Source organism: Scyliorhinus torazame, chromosome 1, assembly GCF_047496885.1.
Source record: "Scyliorhinus torazame isolate Kashiwa2021f chromosome 1, sScyTor2.1, whole genome shotgun sequence".
Lineage (NCBI taxonomy): Eukaryota > Metazoa > Chordata > Chondrichthyes > Carcharhiniformes > Scyliorhinidae > Scyliorhinus > Scyliorhinus torazame.
Genome location: NC_092707.1, coordinates 53,624,856 through 53,645,770, shown reverse-complemented (window position 1 = coordinate 53,645,770; position 20,915 = coordinate 53,624,856). Strand labels below are relative to the sequence as shown.

The following is a 20,915-nucleotide window of genomic DNA, read 5'->3' as shown; positions in this document are numbered from 1 at the left end:
CGGGGATTTCTCAGGGTACAAGCTCAACATGGGGAAGAGCGAGTTGTTTGTGGTTCACCCAGGGGACCAGGAGAGGGTGATTGGCAAGCTCCCACTAAAAAGGGCGGAGAGGAGCTTCAGGTATTTGGGGGTCCAGGTGGCCAGGAGTTGGGGGCCCTGCATAGACTTAATTTCACGAGGCTGGTGGAGCAAATGGAGGAGGAGCTCAAGAGGTGGGACGGGTTGCCGCTGTCCCTGGCGGGTCGGGTGCAGTCAGTCAAGATGACGGTGCTCCCAAGGATTTTGTTCCTGTTCCAGTGCCTCCCCATTCTTATCCCCAAGGCCTTCTTTAGGCGGGTCAACAGGAGCATAACGGGGTTTGTGTGGGCGCGAGGGACTCAGAGGGTGAGAAGGGTGTTCCTGGAGCGGAGTAGGGATTTGGCCGCCAATGCGGCGATGGTGCGCAAGTGGATGATGGATGGGGAGGGGGCGACATAGATGAGGCTGGAGACGGCGTCTTGTGAGGGTACAGCTGGCAACGGCGCCGCTGCCGCTGCCACTCCCTCCAATGAGGTATACCACGAGCTCGGTGGTGGTGGCTGCCCTCAAAGTTTGGGGGCAACAGAGGTGCTCTCGGTGGCGTGGATTGGTGAGGGGAAGATTACGGCAACATACCAGGTGATGCAGGAGTAGGAGGAGGCCTCGGTGGAGGTGCTGAAAGGTAAGTGGGCGGAGGAGTTGGGGGAGGAGATCGATGAGGGGACGTGGGCAGATGCCCTAGGGAGGTTGAACTCTTCCTCTTTGTGCGAGAGGCTCAGCCTCATACAGTTTAAGGTGCTGCACAGGGCACACATGACCGGGACAAGGATGAGCCGGTATTTTGGGGGTGAGGACAGGTGTGTTCGGTGCTCAGGGAGCCCAGCAAACCACACCCATATGTTCTGGGCATGCCCAGCGCTGGAGGAATTTTGGAAGGGCGTAGCAAGGACGGTGTCGAGGGTGGTAGGATCCAGGGTCAAACCGGGCTGGGGGCTCGCAATATTTGGGGTTGCAGAGGAGCAGGGAGTGCAGGAGGCAAAAGAGGCCGGTATTCTGGCCTTTGCGTCCCTGGTAGCCCGGCGAAGGATTCTTCTTCAGTGGAGGGATGCGAGGCCCCCAAGCGTGGAATCCTGGATCAACGATATGGAGGGGTTTATTAAATTGGAGAGGGTGAAATTTGCCTTCAGGGGATCGGTACAAGGGTTCTTCAGGCGGTGGCAACCGTTCTTGGACTTCCTGGCAGAACGGCAGAAATTGGTCAGCAGCAGCAGCAACCCGGGGAGGGGGGGGGGGGTGGGGGGTCGATTTTATTTTTGTTTGTCTACACTGGGGGAATCTGAGGGGGTGTATATATTTGCTATGTTTGCTGTGTGTTTCGGCAGGTGTTAATATATTACTTATGTATAGGGGGAGGGGGACACTGGGTTGTTTTGTATTTAATTTTATTGGGTTCCTTTTACATTTTGTTGTTGATATTTTGTGAAAACTTTAATAAAATTATTTCAAAAAAAAGTTTGAGGGCAGGCTCGAGGGTGATGCCAATAAGGGGAAACCATGGGTTTGAGCCGGGGGAATGGATGCGCGGTTCCGGGGATGAGGGATGAAAGAGGTGAAGGATCTGATTTTGGAGGCGTTCGGGGTGAAGTTAGGGCTCCAACTTGAGGAGACCTTCAGGTATATGCAGGTGCAGAATTACGCAAGAAAGATATTCTGATACTTTCCGATGGCACCATCCTCCTCGCTGCTGGTGGAGGTGCTGTCGGTGGGGGGGTTTAGACAATTTATGGTAGGATCATAGCGATGATAAGGTATCCACGGGGGTATTACGGTCAAGTGAGAGGAAGAGTTGGGGATGGTGTTTGAGATGGGATGCTGGTGTTAAGTGCTGCGAAGGATCAACGCCTCAAACTCATGCGCCAAACTGAGAGTGATTCAATTAAAATTGGTACACAGGGCACATTCAATGAAGGCGATGATGAGCCGGTTATTTGAGGCGGGGGATTAGCTGTGAGCAGTGTAGGAGAGGCCCAGACAATCGTGTCCATATGTTCTGGTCCTGCCCGAAGTTGGAGAAATTTTGGGGGTCGTTTTTCAGCACCACGTCGGAGGTTCTACACGTTGATTTGGAACCAGGTCCCCTGGAGGCCATATTTGCAGTGTCAGACCTGCCAGAGTTGCAGACAGGAGCGGGGGCAGATGTCTTAGACTTTGCCTTGTAGGCGCGTCGCATTGGAGTGGAGGTCGGCTTTTCCCCCCAGTGCCTCGCGGTGTGGCTGGGGGATCTAATGGAGTTCCTGTATTTGGAGAAGGTGAAGTTTGTTCTGAGAGGGACGGATGAGGGGTTCCACAAGAGATGGGGTTTGTTTATCTTACACTTTGGCGATCTGCTGTCAAATAGTTTGGGGGGGGGGGGGTCTATTTGTTAAAATTTTTATAACGTTGAAAATTTAAATTAAAATATTTTTCAAAAGAAGAATTGCAATATATTGCATTTGTTTACTATTTTCCTTCTTTCTGCCTTTGAGGCAAACCGGGTGCCAGCAACCTTTCCAAGGTGACAATATTTCCTGAGTGCAGACAGTTAGCATCAGCAGACTGATCACAGAAAACATTACCTCATTGCAGCTGATCCTAGTTCTACCCTCACGTTCACACATGGACACTTTGTCAGGAGAACCTCTCATTCAGCAATTGGAATGTGAACTTTGGCTGATTTTAACCCTTGTTTCACAAGGACAAGTCAAGGATCTGACCTTACTATTCTTACAAGAGCTCAATGTAACTCGAGGTAGTGCATTTACCCACTCAACAATCGATAAGAGATTCCTGATAATGCATGAACTGCTACAAAGCAAACAAACTTTGTATTAATATCTGTACCATCATGTGATATTGCACACTTCCTGCCATGACAGTGCAACTGCTGCCCAATAGAATTTTAAGTAAATTATTAACAGCGAGTTCAAGGCTGTAACTTGATCTTTAGATTTAGAAAAGATGCCCCCAATGTCATTAGTATCGAAGACCGCACCCACTCCCAGTGACTCTCAGCCTTCTTACAATCCCTGGTATCCAGTGCTCAAGCTTCATTCATTCCGTAAACCTGAAGCAGGAAAAAAAGATCTTCCACGACATCTTTATTTTAAATACATCCGTACAGTGCATAATTTGCCAACAGAACTGGTTACAATCAAATTACTTTCATGACAATTTTCCTTTGAGAAGTAAGTTTTGATGGTTAACAGCTTCACTTTGTTGAGAAGTTAATGTCAGATTTTGTATAGGTGTCTAGACTGGTTTAAGTAAGGGGCAACATTTTCAGGGCCCATTCGCCAGAGGCTCAAATACCGTTATGGCCGCTAACTCTCGTGAGAGGGCATAACAGGATTTGCGGCAGCGAAATCTCAGTTCGAGATCTCACTGGATAATGCAAAGGCTATGGACCCTGGCAATAGTACTGAAAACTTGTACTCCAGAACTTGCCGCACCCCTAACCAAGCTGTTCCAGTACAGCTACAACACTGGCATCTACCCGGCAAGTGAATGAAAAAATGAAATGAAATGAAAAGAAAATCGCTTATTGTTACGAGTAGGCTTCAATGAAATTACTGTGAAAAGCCCCTAGTCGCCACATTCCGGCGCCTGTTCGGGAAGGCTGGTACGGGAATTGAACCGTGCTGCTGGCCTGCCTTGGTCTGCTTTAAAAGCCAGCGATTTAGCCCAGTGAGCTAAACCAGTCTCTGTGGAAAATTGCCCAGGTGTGCCCTGTACACAAGAAACAGGACAAATTGAATAGAGCCAATTCCTGCCCGATCAGTCTATTCTCCATCATCAGCAAAGCGATGGAAGGAGTTATCAACAGCACTATCAAGTGGTACTTACTCAGCAATAACCTGCTCATGGATGCCCAGTTTGGGTTCCGCCAGGTTCACTCAGCTCCTGACCTCATTACAGCTTTGGTTCAAACATGGACAAAAGAGCTGAATGCCAGAAGTGAGTGCCTGCCCTTGACATCAAGGCAGCATTTGACCAAGGATGGCATCAAGGAGCCCTACCAAAACTGGAGTCAATAGGAATCGGGGAGGAAACTCACCGCTGGTTGGAGGCATACTGGCACAAAGGACAGTTGAGAAGGGCGAGGGGGGCAGCTCCGGAGGGAACTGGCGGCAAGGGAGATGGTCCAGGTGCGGGATAAGATGGGGAACCTACTGGCCCCAGAGCAGATCAATTACGTTTTTGAGGAGTTCTATGAGAAGTTGCATAGGTCGGAGCCACCGGGAGTGGAGAAGACCAAACAGATTTTGTGAAGGGAAGGCAGCTATTTTCGAATGTGAGAAGGTTGTTAAATGTGGTCATGTCGCCATCGGAGGGAAAGGAGACGGCGTAGTGGTGGCACTGGATGCAGAGAAGGCGTTTGATCAGGTAGAGTGGGGTCATTTGATGGCAGTCTTAGAAAGATTTGGGATCGGGCCAAGGTTTACAGCGTGGGTACAGATGCTGTATAGGGAGATGAAGAGACAACCCCGCTCTGTTGTTGGTGGGCTGGGTGCAGGCAGTCAAAATTAACATGTTACCCCAATTTTTGTTCCTATTTCAGTGCCTGCCTTTTCAGAGAGGGCGACAGGCAGGGGGGTTTGGCATTCCCAACTTACTGTACTATTACTGGGCAGCCAATGCGGAGAAGGTGCAGGGGGCTGGGTTGGCAGGGGTCCCGATGGGTTAAGATGGAGGAGGTCTTGGTTGAGGCTGAGGGCGATGGCAACGGTACCGCTCCCGATAAGCATTTGGTGAGTCCGGCGGTGGTGGCCACTTTGAAGATCTGGAGGCAGCTTGGGCAACAATTTAAGTTGGGGGCCGGGTCCGGGGGGGGGGGTGCTGATTAGGGGTAAACACGGATTTGATCCAGGTAGGATGGATGCGAGGTTTCGGAGATAGAATGAGAGGGGGATTAAGGAAATGAAGGATCTGTTCCTTGGGGGACGATTTGCGAGCTGGGAGAGAAGTATGGGTTGGCGCAGAAGGAAGGGTTTAGGTACCTTCAGGTTCGAGATTTGGCAAGAAAGGTTTTCCCGACCTTCCCGATAAGGCCGGCCTACTAGCTGTTGGAGGCAGTACTGTCAGGGGGCGGTATCATCGATTTATGGGAGAATTCTGGAGGATAGTGTGTCCATGAGGGGGCTACGGAGAAATGTGAGGAAGAGCGGCGGGGCTGCGAAGGGTGAACGCCTCAACCCTCAACAATTGAAGGTCCTGTATAGGGCCAAAATCACAAAATTAAAGATGAGCCAGCTGTTTGAGGGGGGTGGAGGATGTTTGTGAGCGGTGTGGGAGGGGCAAACCATGTTCATATGTTTTGGTCCTGCCGATGCTGGAAGGAGGTATTTAGCACGAACTTGGGGGTATTGCATATGCATGTGAAACCTGGTCTCTTCAAAGCCATTTTTGTGGTGTTGGACCGGCAGTTGCAGGCGGGTGTGGGGGCAGACGGTTTGGCCTTCGCCTCGCAGGCTGGTGTTGTTGGGGTGGGGGTCAGCTTCTCTGCCTTGAGCCTCGGCGTGGCAGGGGGGACCTGCTGCAGTTTGTGACCTTGGAGAAGGTGAAGTTTGAGTTGAGGGGGGTGAAGGAGGGGCTCTACAATTCTTGGGTCTTGTTTATCATGTATTTTCAGGAGTTGGTTGTCGTTGAATGCTAAGGGGGAGGGGGGCTTGTTTGTTTTTCATTTTTGATTTACGAGTCGATGCTTTAAGTTTTACATTGCTGAGGTTGTTTTGTTGGGTATTTTTGGTATGGTGAAAATGATGAAAATATGGTGAATAAAAATATGTTTTTAAAAACATCCTGGGGGTTACCATTGATCAAAAACTGAACTGGATTAGCCACATTAATACTGTGGCTACCAGGCCAGGCCAAAGGCTAGGAATCCTACGGCGAGTAACACCTCCTTGCCCCCCCAAAGGCTGTCCACCATCTACACGGCACAAGTCAGAGTGTAATGGAATACTCTCCACTTGCCTGGATGAGTGCAGCTCCAACAATACTCAAGAAGCTCAACACCATCCAGGACAAAGCAGCCCGTTTGACTGCTCCCCCTTCCACAAACATTCAAACCCTCCACCACCGACGAACAGTGGCATCCATGTGTACAAGATGCACTGCAGTAACTCACCAAGGTTCCTTAGGCAGCACCTTCCAAACGCATGACCACTATCACTTGGAAGGCAAGAGCAGCAGATGCCTGGGAGGTAGAAGTTCCTAGAGCACCCAGAGGTTCCCCTCCAAGTCACTCACCACTCTGACTCGGAAATATATCCTTCATTGACACTGGGACAACGTCCTGGAACTACCTGCCTAACAGCTCAGTGGGTGTACCTACACCTCAAAGTCTGCAGCAGCTCAAGAAGGCAAGTCACTACCACATTCTGAAGGGCAACCAGGGATGGACAATAAATGCTGGCCTAACCAGTGACGCCCACATCCCATAAATGAATTTTTTTTTTTTTTTAATTAAAAATCTTCCTCTCCTCCTGCCGGCGACATAATCAGATTCACACCCAGCAGGGGTCTAAACTTGATTACCATTCATTTGAATGCATTTTGATATTCAGAAATGGCTTAACATCATTGCTTCTGGGGTTGTCAGGTGCTCCCACCCGCCGGTGTGACAAACACCATGGGAATCATTATTGGTTTTGAAAATCGGAAACCAGGCGTGATAACCAGGCCAGGGGCTCGGAGGCGAGTAGAGCCCCCAAGTGGTGAAGGGCATTGTCGGGCAGTGCCCTGGCACAGAGCCAGGTTGGCACTGCCAGAGGTGGGGGCGGAGACTTAGAATGGGAGGGTGCCCCGATGCCAGTGAGGAATTGGAGGGGGGGGGGGGGGGGGGGGGGTCGGTCACCCTGATGAGTGTTGAGGTGGGGGACCCGACCATTGAATGTGGGGAAGGGGGTTGGCCCTCTATGTTGGAGGGTTGGGAGTGTTGCCTTACCTGCCGGGGATCCCAATGTCATGGGAGGTGTGGGGAGGCCTTGAACTTCACTTGGAGATCAGGCCACCCTTTAAAAATAGTGGCCCACATCGCCTTGAAGAATGACAAATGGAGGGGGGTAATGAGGGGGACTCGCTTCCCACAATGGGGGACATACATGGGCTGTTCAAGTGTATTACAGCTTTCTCCGGGTACAAATTGAATTTGAAAAAAATTGAATGTTTTCCGGTAACTCAACCAGGCCGTTCTGCCTGACGCTATCTCATTTTAGATTTTTAGGGGTACCAGTGGCCCGGGACTGGGTGCAGCTATGGAAACCGAACTTTACGAGTTTGGTGAGCAAGGTTAAGGCAAACCTGCAAAGGTGGGGCAGTCTCCCTCTGTCTCTGGCTGGGCGCGTGCAATCGGTAAAGATGAATATGCTACCAAGGTTTTTCTTTTTATTTCAGTGCCTACCAGTGTTTCTGCCTAAGGCGTTCTTTGTGGGGACGTAACAGTTTATTTTGGCATTCATTTGAGCAGATATGGAGGCGAGGATTTGGGAGGTGGTCCTGCAGAGGGACCAGCAGTCAGGGGGTTTGGCGCTGCCGAACCCGATTTATTATTACTGGGCGGTGAACGTGGAGAATGTATTGAGTTAGCATGGAGGTCAGGAGGAAGTCTGGGTGAAAATGGAGGCTAGATCATGCATGGGGACGGGGCTGTGGGCAATATTGACTGCCCCACTTCCGTTCTCTCCAGGAAAAATCTCGGAGAATCCGGTGGTGGTGGCCACGTTAAAAACATGGGAGGCAATTACAGCTGCATTTTCAATTGGCGTCAGGGTCGAAGATGGTTCCGATGCAGGATTACCACCTGTTCGAGCCTACAAGATTGGACGCCAGGTTTAAAGGTTGGGAGGAGAAAGGGGTGAGTGTGAGGTCAGGTAATGCCTGGATCTGGTACGTCTCTCTTGTGGGGACCATGAATTGGATTCAATTTGAATTGGTTTTTGGAGTGGCAAGGAGCTGGATTAGTGGTTTGCCCCTGTCCACACTCTGAGCTCTGGTTTTGTAACTCTGATAAAGTAAATTTAAAAAATGAAAGGGATGGTGGTAATGGGGGATTTCCTCCTGGAGGGGGTGGTTTGCGAGTTTAGAGGAGCTAGCAGAGAAGTATGGTTTTGCACAGACCGAAACATTTAGATACTTGCAGGACTTTGCTAAAGGATTTTGCCAAGGGGGTTTTTCTGACCTTTCTGGTGATGCACCATCATCGTTGTTGGAGAGTGTCCTGTTGTTGGCAGGGGTGGAGGAGGGGAGTACTTCAGAAATTTACAGGAGGATTCTGGTGGTGGTGGTGGTTGGGGGGGGGGGGGGGGTCATTGTATGAAGCCCTATGGAAGGTGAACGCCACGTCGTCCTGTGCGAGGCTTGGGCTCATACAGTTAAAAGTAGTTCGTAAGGCACACTTAACAAAGATGATCCAGTTGTTTCAGGGGGTAGAGGATAAGTGTGAGCGGTGTGGGAGTGACCCAGCGAATCATGTACAGAGGGCGGCAGAGCGGCAACGCTGATTGGCTGTTGCAGGGAGTGATTTGCCTCAGGTGCAGTCACTGCCACTAGAAGGAGGTCTCAGTGAGGATAGACTGTGGGGACAAGTTGAAAGCTGCTGTTGGGGAGTGTGAAAAATCAGGTAAGGTTTTTTTTTCTATAATTGTCAAGTGGATAAATGGAAGGGATGGCAGAGAGGGCAGTGCAATGTTCCTCCTGCAGGATGTTCGAGGTGAGGGACACCGTCAGTGGCCTACTGAGTTCACTTGCGGGCAGTGCACCCATCTCCAGCTCCTCAAAGGCCGTGTTCGGGAACTAGAGCTGGAGCTGGATGAACCGAGGATCATTTGGGAGGCAGAGTCGGTTATAGATGGAAGCTACAGGGATGTAGTTACTCCTAAGAATGAAAGTAGCTGGGTGGTGTTTAAAAGGAGGGGGAAGAAGCAGTCAGAGCAGAGATCCCCTGCGGTTGTTCCCCTCAATAACAGGTATACCGCTTTGGATAATGTTTGGGCGGGGGGGGAACCTACCAGAGGTAAGCCATGGTGACCAGGTCTCTGGCACTGAGTCTGTCCCTGTGGCTCAGAAGGGAAGGGGGGAGAGCAAGAGAGCATTAGTTATTGGAGACTCTTGCATCTTTGAATTTGCCTATATATATGTTTTGGGAACATACCTCTTCATTCACCGGAGGAAGGAGCAGTGCTCCGAAAGCTAGTGTTTAAAACAAACCTGTTTACTAACTTGATAGAGTTTTTCGAGGAGGTCACTAAGATGATTGATGCAGGTAGGGCAGTAGATGTTGTCTATATGGACTTCAGTAAGGCCTTTGACAAGGTCCCTCATGGTAGACTAGTACAAAAGGTGAAGTCACACGGGATCAGGGGTGAACTGGCAAGGTGGATACAGAACTGGCTAGGCCATAGAAGGCAGAGGGTAGCAATGGAGGGATGCTTTTCTCATTGGAGGGCTGTGACCAGTGGTGTTCCACAGGGATCAGTGCTGGGACCTTTGCTCTTTGTAGTATATATAAATGATTTGGAGGAAAATGTAACTGGTCTGATTAGTAAGTTTGCAGACGACACAAAGGTTGGTGGAATTGCGGATAGCGATGAGGACTGTCTGAGGATACAGCAGGATTTAGATTGTCTGGAGACTTGGGCGGAGAGATGGCAGATGGAGTTTAATCCGGACAAATGTGAGGTAATGCATTTTGGAAGGGCTAATGCAGGTAGGGAATATACAGTGAATGGTAGAACCCTCAAGAGTATTGAAAGTCAAAGAGATCTAGGAGTACAGGTCCACAGGTCATTGAAAGGGGCAACACAGGTGGAGAAGGTAGTCAAGAAGGCATACGGCATGCTTGCCTTCATTGGCCGGGGCATTGAGTATAAGAATTGGCAAGTCATGTTGCAGCTGTATAGAACCTTAGTTAGGCCACACTTGGAGTATAGTGTTCAATTCTGGTCGCCACACTACCAGAAGGATGTGGAGGCTTTAGAGAGGATGCAGAAGAGATTTACCAGAATGTTGCCTGGTATGGAGGGCATAAGCTATGAGGAGCGATTGAATAAACTCGGTTTGTTCTCACTGGAACGAAGGAGGTTGAGGGGAGACCTGATAGAGGTATACAAAATTATGAGGGGCATAGACAGAGTGGGTAGTCAGAGGCTTTTCCCCAGGGTAGAGGGGTCAATTACTAGGGGGCATAGGTTTAAGGTGAGAGGGGCAAGGTTTAGAGTAGATGTACGAGGCAAGTTTTTTACGCAGAGGGTAGTGGGTGCCTGGAACTCACTACCGGAGGAGGTAGTGGAAGCAGGGACGATAGGGACATTTAAGGGGCATCTTGACAAATATATGAATAGGATGGGAATAGAAGGATACGGACCCAGGAAGTGTAGAAGATTGTAGTTTAGTCGGGCAGTATGGTCGGCATGGGCTTGGAGGGCCGAAGGGCCTGTTCCTGTGCTGTACATTTCTTTGTTCTTTGTTTGTTGGACTTTAACCTGGTGTTGTAAGACTTCTTACTGTGCTAACCCCAGTACAGCGCCGGCATCTCCACATCACGGAGACTCTATAGTTGGAGGTACAGATAGGCGGTTCTGTGGCAACGATAGAGGGTCACGGTTGGTGTGTTGCCTCCCGGGTGCCAAGGTCCGTGACGTCTCTGATAGTGTTTTCAGGATCCTTAAGGGAGAGGGGGAGCAGCCACTAGTCGTGGTACACATCGGTACCAATGACATAGGTAGGAAAAGGGACGGGGATGTAAAACAGGAATTCAGGGAGCTAGGGTGGAAGCTGAGAGCCAGGACAGACCGTGTTGTCATCTCTGGTTTGCTGCCAGTGCCACGTGCGAGCGAGGTGAGGAACAGGGACAGAGTGCAGTTTAACACGTGGCTACAGGGATGGTGTAGGAGGGAGGGTTTCAGTTACTTGGATACTTGGAGCATATTCTGGGGAAGGTGGGACCTGTACAAACAGGATGGGTTACACCTGAACAGGAGGGGCACCAATATCCTGGGAGGGAAATTTGCTACAGCTCTTCGGGGGGGTTTAAACTAATTTGGCAGGGGGATGGGAAACTGATTTGTAGTCCCGGAGATAGCATTGCTGGAGTTCAGGAAGTTGAGGGTAGTGCAGTGCTGAGGAAGGTACCAAGGTCACAAGAGTGGACCTGCAGGCATGAAGGTGGTTTGAAGTGTGTCTACTTCAATGCAAGAGCATCAGGAATAAGGTTGGTGAGCTTGAATGGATTGGTACCTGGGACTACGATGTTGGGGCCATTATGGAGGCGTGGATAGAACAGGGGTAAGAATGGTTGTTGAAGGTTCCTGGGTTTAGATGTTTCAGTAAAATTAGGGAAGGTGGTAAAAGAGGTGGAGGAGTAGCATTGTTAATCAAGGATAGTATAATAGCTGCAGAAAGGCAGTTTTAGGAGGATCTGTCTACCGAGGTATTGTGGGCTGAAGTTAGAAATAGGAAAGGAGCAGTCACTTTGTTAGGAGGTTTCTATTGGCCCCCAAACAGTAACAGAGATGTGGAGGAAAAGATTGCAATGCAGATTTTGGATAGGTGCGGTAGTCACAGGGTAGGTGTCGGGTGACTTTAACTTTCCAAATATTGATTGGAACCACTATAATTCAAATAGTTCGGATGGGGCTGTTTTTATTCAGTGTGTGCAGGAGGGTTTCCTCACACAATATGTGGATAGACTGACAAGAGGTGGGGTCACATTGCATTTGGTACTGGGTAATGAACCGGGCCAAGTGTTAGATTTGGTTGTAGGAGAGCACTTTGGAGATAGTGACCACAATTCGGTGACTTTCACTAAAGCAATGGAGAGGGATAGGAACATATGGCAGTGCAAGGTTTATAGCTGGGGAAAGGGTAATTACGATGCGATTAGGCAAGAATTGGGGAGCATAAGATGGAAACAGGAACTGTCAGGGATAGGCACAATTGAGATGTGGAGCTTATTCAAAGGAGCAAATACTGCGTGTCCTTGATATGTATGTCCTTGTCAGGCAGTGAGGAAATGGTCGAGTGAGGGAACCATGGTTTACAAAAGAGGTTGAATGTCTTGTCAAGAGGAAGAAGGGGGCTTATGTAAGGATGAGAAAACAAGGTTCAGTTAGGGCACTTGAGGCATACAAGTTAGCTAGGAAGGAGCTCAAGAAAGGGCTTAGGAGAGCTAGAAGGTGGCACGAGAAGTCCTTGGCGGGTAGGATCAAGGAAAACCCCAAGGCTTTTTACACTGATGTGAGGAATAAAAGAATGACCAAGGTGAAGTTAGGGCCGGTCAAGGACAGAAGTGGGAACGTGTACATGGAGTCTGAAGATATAGGAGAGGCCCTAAATGAATACTTTTCTTCAGTGTTCACAAAGGAGAGGGGCTATGTTATTGAGGAGGATAGTGCGATACAGGCTGGTAAGCTGGAGGAGGTGGATATTCGGAAGGAAGATGTGTTAGAAATTTTGAGAAGCCTGAGGATAGATGAGTCCCCTGGGCCTGATGGGATATATCCTAGGATTCTTTGGGAGGCGAGGGATGAGATTGCCTTTGGCAAAGCCTTTGGCTTTGATCTTTATGTCCTCACTGTCTACAGGAATAGTGCCGGAAGACTGGAGAGAAGCGAATGTTGTCCCCTTGTTCAAGAAGGGGAATAGGTATAACCCTGGGAATTATGAGCCGATTAGTCTCACTTCGGTCATCGGTAGATTATTGGAAAGGGTCCTGAGGGATGGGATTTATGATCATTTGGAAAGATACAGCTTAATCCAGGATAGTCAGCACGGATTTGTGAGGGGTAAGTCTTGCCTCAAAAGTTTGATTGTATTCTTTGAGGAGGTAACGAAGTATATAGATGAAGATAGAGCAGTTGATGTCGTATACATGGATTTTAGTAAGGCGTTTGATAAGGTGCCCCATGGTCGGCTCATGCAGAAAGTAAGGAGGCATGGCATAGAGGGAAATTTGGCTGATTGGATCAGTAACTATCACATAGAAGTAGTGATAGATGGTAAATTTTCATTCTGGAGCCCAGTCACCAGTGGTGTACCACAGGGATCAGTGATGGGTCCTCTGCTATTTGTGACTTTTATCAATGACTTGGATGATGGAGTTGAAGGTTCGGTTAGTAAATTTGCTGATGACACCACGATTGGTGGAGTAGTGGATAATGTGGAGGGTTGTTGTAGGCTGCAAAGAGACATTGATAGGATGCAGAGCTGGGTTGAAAAGTGGCAGATGGAGTTTAACCCTGATAAGTGTGAGGTGATTTGTTCGTTTTGGTGGGACAAATTTGAATGCGGATTACAGGGTTAACGGCAGGGTTCTGAAGAATGTGGAGGAGCAGAGAGATCTCGAAGTTCATGTCCATAGATCTCTGAAAGTTGCCACCCAAGTAGATAGAGCCGTGCAGAAAGCCTATAGTGTGTTAGCATTTATTAACAGGGGGATTGAGTTTGAGAGCAGTGAGGTTATGCTGCAACTGTACAAGACCTTGGTTAGACCACATTTGGAGTATTGTGTGCAGTTCTGGTCACCTCATTACAGGAAGGATGTGGAAGCATTGGAAAGGGTGCAAAGGAGATTTACCAGGATGCTACCTGGATTGGTGGGTGGGTCTTAGGAGGAAAGGTTGAGGGAGCTAAGGCTTTTCTCATTGGAGCGAAGGAGGATGAGCGGTGATTTAATTGAGGTTTATAAGATGATGAGAGGGATAGGTAGAGTGGACGTTCAGCGACATTTTCCTCGGGTGAATTTAGCTGTTACAAGGGGCATAACTATAAGGTTCATGGTAATGGAGTCGATCACTTTAGGAACTTTCAAGCGGTTATTGGATTGGCATATGGAGTGCACTCGAATGATTGGGAGTAGGTTGATTTGATCTTAGTTTCAGACTAGTTCGGCACAACATCGTGGGCCGAAGGGCCTGTACTGTGCTGTACAGTTCTATGTTCTATATGGTCTAAATTCTAAACTGGCGAATTTCTGGGGCTCCTCCTCAACGCAACTGGGGGATCTCATGGACTTTTTGTACCTTGAGAAAATTAAATATACACCAAGATTCTCAATTGGGAGGTTTTACACAAGATGGCAGCCATTTGTAATGTATTACAAGGAACTGGTCACCGTCAGATGCTGGGCGGATGGGAGGTGTTTTTTCCTTTGGGGTATTTATTCGTACTGTTTTCCAAAGGGGCGGCACTTGTGATGCAGTAGTTAGCCCTGCTGCCCCAGGGCGCTGAGGGCCCAGGTTCAATGCGGTCACTGTCTCGGCGGAGTTGGTACATTCTCCCAGTGTCTGCATGAGTCTCACCCCCACAACCCAAAAGATGTGCAGGGTAGGTGGATTGACCAGGCTGTATTGTCCTTTAATTGGAATTTTTTTTTTTTTTTTTTTTTTTTTTTATAAATGTTTTCCAAAAAAAATGACGCCCTGATCTCGGAATCCCAGCTTGTCCAGCTAGTTTAGGCCCCACCCCTCCAGCTGGCTGTGTAATCCTCTCCAGCACTTCGATATTGCACAGAGTGCCACTTGATCTGTGTAGATAAGGCAGCTGTGAAACCAGCGAGTTTCACACTGCTTTTCTCGCCTGATCCAGCACTCTGCAATTTTTGGAAACTTCCGCCGGAGGTAATCAAATTAAACTGAACATTTCCAAGAGTGTTTTTTTAAATTAGTACTATAATTATGTCCAATATACACAAAATAGACACCAATGTATTTTAGGCAAAAAGACATAAGTATGTCAGACATAAGTAACCCTTGGCGCAATCAAGATTAGGCATAGATAGATCTGTATTTCAGCTGGGATGTCCAGGCAACAGCATGCTAACTTGAGGCACAAACCTCATACAACAGCTCAATTTGCAATTTAAAAAGCATTTTATTTGGTCTGGAGCTTCTAGCAGCACCAGAGAACCCAGTCAATGGGGAAATTGCTGCACTACCAGTATAGGTGAGCGGAAGGATCTGCGCTGGGCAGGCTGCTGGCAGCCAACAACTTTGTTCACCCTGCCTTCATATGCAATAGTACCACTGTGGACAATGTCAGAGAAGGAAGGAAAGTCCACCACCATGGCTTTTTCAAACCATTCAAAACGTGAATTTCCAAAACCTCTCAGTAGCTGCAAGGTTGCACTATTTATAATGGCAAATGGTATCCAAGTTAAGAACCTTCCGGTAACCCATTTGATTTTATAGATGGGTTTTAAAATAAACAATTGTAGGAAACTACTCACACTTCCTGCTTTTCACCATCTTCCCTTTAGCTGGGAGAGGTGGATGGTTGAACCAAAGCCTAGACAATGTCAAACACCATTGCCACATCTACTTACTAACAATGTGCCTACACCATGACTACAAAAGAATTAACAAGCTGGTCCATCCAGTGGTTCTGTTACGAAGGGCAAAAGTTTACTCAAACAGTGCAAATCTACAGACTGCAGGTTATCAGCATGTATCGTGTTCAATCCATTTTCACATCTAAACAAATTTGCGTGGCACTACAGTGTGATTAAAATAATTTCACAATGTCTCATTTCACATTCCTGTGGGGGAAAGGCAAGAACAGCAGGAGCTGAAGATGAACAATTACAGGTACACTTTCCAAAGGAACAAATATTGTCTGTGGAAGTCTGCAGCTAGGGTATTCCACTATCAGTCTGAAAAAACAGCATAATAATGGAAAGCAGTGCCAGTTGGGTGTGTTGGGGTGGAAGAAGGATTTGAGAAAAGAGCAGGAAACAAAAAAAGTTACAAGCAAGTATTTGGAAGGTCCACTAACCTCTAACTGAAGGGCATCAATCTTTTCATCCTGACAAGTGTCACCCTCACACTCATACTGGACAATCTTGCCATCTGTTTTACTGGCCACCAAGCGATGAACATAGTTATCTAGAGAAACCAAAACACAACTTCAAAATAGTGAAGCGGTTGTACACACTCGGGCAATGCATTGAGTCACTTACTGCTCAGCAAATATAAAACGCATGGCCAATTGTTAGAATTTGGATATTTTAAAATTGTCATTCCTTCACCGCCAGTCTTGTGCGTTAAAAAATTAACTGTATGTGCCAACATCCTAATTTAAAATTAAATTTTAAAAGAAACAAAATTTCCCAGTGTGGCGCACAAAGACTCCGAGAGACGAATAGAGTGAAGTCGATGAGGCTTTATTAAGCGTGTCTGTTCCCCAGCAGCCCGATAGTAAACTGGCCTGCGGGGGAAGGCACCGGCTTCTTATACTTCGCCTTCAGGGCGGAGTATGAGGTCAACGGCCAACCAGGACCCGGGATCTGTCAGCCAATGACATTAGGGCTTCCAGTCCCACATGACCCCCAATACATACTACCACACCCAGTTTAAAAATAATTGGTATTTGCATTCATGCTCTCATCCTCCACTCCTGAGAATCTTTATACATTTAGGGGAAACCGTCACAGAAAATATTTATGCTTTAGTTTTTAAAAACAGCTTTCCTTCAGCTAATTTAAACGAGCAATTTGAGATGCAACAGTGTATTTGTCTTCAGCTACACAAATTGGTCAAGATACAGGCTAGTGAAATGTGTTCATCTATCAGCACTTGCAGTTCTCAAAGGGAGTCCTGGTGCAAACTCTCCACAGGAAATCACTGCCAAAGCAGAACAAAAGAATCAGGGACAAAGTCACTGGTTCCACTTGGGCACTACTTTGAGACAACCATTTTGGGATGTTGCCCTTTGTGAATTGGGACGGTTAGTAACTCAACACACGGAGGGACAGTAAGTAACATTGTCAATATCTCCTCACTAGTGCTTAGCCAACGCTCTTTTTTTTGTAAAATATTTTATTACGGCATTTGTGATTTTATAACAGTAACAGTAAACCATATATAAACAACTATAAACATAGTGCAAACCCTCTACCTCCCTCACAGGTCCCACCTTCCTTGAACAATAATCTAGACTAACCCCCCACACCCGCCGCTGACAGTTAATTTTCTCTAAAGAAGTCGACAAACGGCTGCCATCTCCAGACAAACCCTAGCATTGACCCTCTCAGGGCGAACTTGATTTTCTCAAGGCTGAGAAAGCCAGCCATGTCATTGGCCCAGGTCTTTGACTTTGGCAGCTTCGAGTCCCTCCATGCTAACAGTATCTATCTCCAGGCTACCAAGGAGGCAACGGCCAAGACGTCGGCCACTCTCGCCCCCTGGACTCCCAGGTCCTCCAACACTCCGAAAATCGGCACCTCTGGACTAGGTGCCACTCGTTTTTAACTAGGTGCCACTCTTGTTTTTAACACCGTGGACATGACATCTGCAAACCCCTGCCAGAATCCCCTAAGCTTCGAACATGCCCAAAACATGTGGACATGGTTCGCTGGCCCTCCCGCGCACCTTGCACACCCGTCTTCTATCCCCAAAAACTTGCTCATCCGGGCCACCGTCATGTGTGCCCGGTGAACGACCTTAAATTGTATCAGGCTGAGCCTGGCACATGACGTGGACGTGTTGACCCTGCTTAACTCATCCGCCTAGAGACCTGCCTCTATCTCTCCCCCCAACTCATCCTCCCATTTGTGCTTTAGCTCCTCTGTGTGCATTTCCTCTGATTCCATGAGTTCTTTATAGATATCTGAGACCTTCCCCTCTCCCACCCATACTCTAGAAATTACCCTATCTTGTATCCCCCGTGGCGGTAGGAGCGGGAAGGTTGGAACCTGCCTTCGCAGTCAATGGTCTTTTTTAAAAGATTTCCACCAAATGTTTCTTAAAAACATCTGAAATTTTATCAATTTCTCGCAAAACAAAGTATTAGCAATTGTCAAGCAGCAACAGAATCCAGTATTATACCAAAAGCCAACTCCATCATTCTGAAAATATTCAGAGGTAACACTATTACTGCCCTGATCAGCGTGCGAGATGTCCTGCAGCCAATTGCTTAGTTGAGAAGTTTAACAAATAATGACTGCTGGTTTCAGATATCCACGACAGTCCGATATGAATTGACAGCCCAAAACATGTAGTACTCTTAACACTAGTACACTAAGCATTAATCATTGCATCTGCTTCATAAGAATGTAGTTCATTGCGTACAAGTAATTCACGGATCTTCACTTTAAAAAGTACACAGGGTCAATAAGATTAGTGATATGGCCCATTCATTTGATGGCTGTGTTTATTTGTGTTGCAACACTATAGGGATCCCTTCTTGCACATGCCCAGATGCAGTGTCTTTGTTAGTGTCAGAGTATCACGTTTGCATTAAAACAAACAAGTTAGTTTGACACAGACTTGCAATAAAGTTCAAGTTGGGCGCAGCACGGTGGCGCAGTGGGTTAGCCCTGCCTCCTCACGGTGGCGAGGTCCCAGGTTCGATCCCGGCTCTGGGTCACTGTCCGTGTGGAGTTTGCACATTCTCCCAGTGTTTGCGTGGGTTTCGCCCCCACAACCCAAAGATGTGCAGTCTAGGTGGATTGGTCACACTAAATTGCCCCTTAATTGGAAAAAAAAAATGAATTGGGTACTCTAAATTTAAAATAAATAAATAAAGTTCAAGTTATCCATTTTCAGGTCTGTGCAGTGCTTAACCAATTTCAAGTTCTTGTATCTAGTCACCTATCATTTAGCAACTGTCCCCTCTGTAAAACATGATTCAATAAAGAATGAAGATATATAATAAGGACATTTCCCAACTTTTAATGTGGAGAATTGATTGATTGCAATATTATTTAAAGACACATTTTATTAATTAAAAATCCTCCTGTCTGGGACTCAAAACCAGAGATTAATAGTCCTATTAGCCCCATGAGGGGAGGTGGTGGCATAGTGGTATTGTCACTGGACTAGCAATCCAGAGACCCTGGGTAACGCTCTGGGGACCCATAGTTCAAATCGTACCTTGGCAGATAGCGGAATGTAAATTCAATACAAATCTGGAATCTGATGACCATGAAATCATTGTCGATTGTTGTAAAAACCCACTAACATCCTTTTCTGCCATCCTTACCTGGTTTGGTCTACATGTGACTCCAGAACCTCAGCAATGTGCCTAGCATGCCACTCAGTTCAAGGGCAATTAGGGATGGGCAACAATGCTGGCCCAGCCAGTCATGCCTTCAATTAATAAAAAAAGAAAATTGTCTACCAATTGAGCTAGTACGGTTATGCTGAATCTCCTTACAAAAGCCTTTTCAACTTGCTCAGACTTCCCAATAAATATCAGCTTATATATATCGTTAAATTATCTCACCTGCTGTGATAATAACGTGCACCATTTACAAATTCATATTTAACCACAAGAATAATATTAATGTGGGAGGCCAACATCTATATCTCCTGCAACAATCAATACTCAATGACTGCCCAGTAAGTGAACTCAGTCTTTTACACCCATAAAGCAGGGGTGTAAAACCTACAGTACATTATCTTGATAGCTAGAGGGAGCTTCTAAAAGTTACATGGCATAAATCTGAATCTCCAAATGTACCAATGGCTGTAGTGCGGGCCACGTGCGCAACTGTTCCTAACATTCTTCCAGTTGGCGACAGGCGTCATAGTAAACCAGCATAGTTACCTCCTGCATAGTCCCAGACTCGGTGGTTAGTGAGCTGCATAGCATACGTGTGTTGTGTTTCCTCAAAGTGTTTATACGCATGACGACTGACGTATCGGCCACATCCTATGTGTCCACATATCAAACAAATCCACAGATTCTGTAGGAGAGGAAGGAGGAAATAATTCTTTTTTTTTTTAAATAGAAGTTACACACAAAAATCCTGGGATTTGTCCTGCACATATTCTGCACTGTTAGCAGCAACACAGATTTACTATCTTGGATAAGTGAGAGAATCTTTTATCCAGTTAGTGGTGGGATGTTTGACTACGGTCACATTCTCAAAATACATTGTTATGACTACAAGTCATCATCCATGTTTTCAGGTTGATTTTCCAAACAGTTGCACACAAACAGATATTTTTTTTAAACTGCTGAACTGTTATCTTTGTTAATCTCCTGGTTTTATTTATTTCTCCTTTTTTCCCTCTCACTCGTTGTGCCTCATTTATTCTCATCTGCATTGTGTATTATGCTTATTTCAATCTGTTACTTTCTTCTTTATACATTTGTTTGTCTCTTGTGCATTTTAAAATGCTTATTTATAAAGTACTGTCAGATAAAAGTGAATTGTGAGTCTGACATATCTTGCAATGCATCATTTGAACAGGGAGATTTGGATTACAAAATAAGATGTCCTAAATCTCCATCGCATCAGTTCAGACCAAATGTTCAACAGCCAAAGTGAACAACAGTGATTGAAAAGCAGAATACTGCAGATACTGGAAATCTGGCATAAAAACAGAAAATATGTGGGAGAAACTGAGTTAATGTTTCAGGCCTGATGTTTTGATGAAAGATCACAGGCCTGAAATGTTAACTCAGATTCTCGCCACAGATGCTGCTGTAACCTGCTGAGCACTTCCAATGTTTTCTGTTTTTATTGCAATGAACATTTCTGCTATATATCCCAATGAGCATGTGCAAATAACAATGCGACAGCAGGCTCCACACATCCTTTGTCTCTAAGAGAGTTCAACAGTGAAGTTAAAAGACTGAAAATTACTAAGGTGGTAGCCCACTAAAAAGACATGGAATGTGGACCCCTTAATGAACAAATACAAGCAAGGAAATCTTAACAAATTCAGAGCTCTTGACACAGCGTCTCCAACAGGTACATTCTAAATGGATTACTTCTTAAACCTGCTTTATATAACACGTGTGATATTAAAAAATAAAATAATCTTGTTATTCCATATGCACAAGAGGATAGAATAAACTGAACTACAAAGCATTTTTAGTTGGAAATCCTTGTATGGTAGCGTGCCTGTTTCTCG

The 20,915-nt window shown here is 46.7% G+C and overlaps 1 protein-coding gene across 2 annotated transcripts in view; it reads right to left on the bottom strand.

The window, feature by feature from the left end:
* The window catches only part of brap (BRCA1 associated protein), an 83,047-nt gene that overhangs the window by 33,995 nt on the left and 28,137 nt on the right, over window positions 1-20,915 (bottom strand). For both annotated transcript variants that reach the window (XM_072494388.1, XM_072494346.1), the window contains exons 8-9: window positions 19,600-19,738; window positions 15,826-15,935 (exon numbers count right to left, since the gene is read on the bottom strand). In XM_072494388.1, coding sequence (XP_072350489.1) covers window positions 15,826-15,935; window positions 19,600-19,738 — 249 coding nt within the window. The remainder of the gene's footprint in view (window positions 1-15,825; window positions 15,936-19,599; window positions 19,739-20,915) is intronic.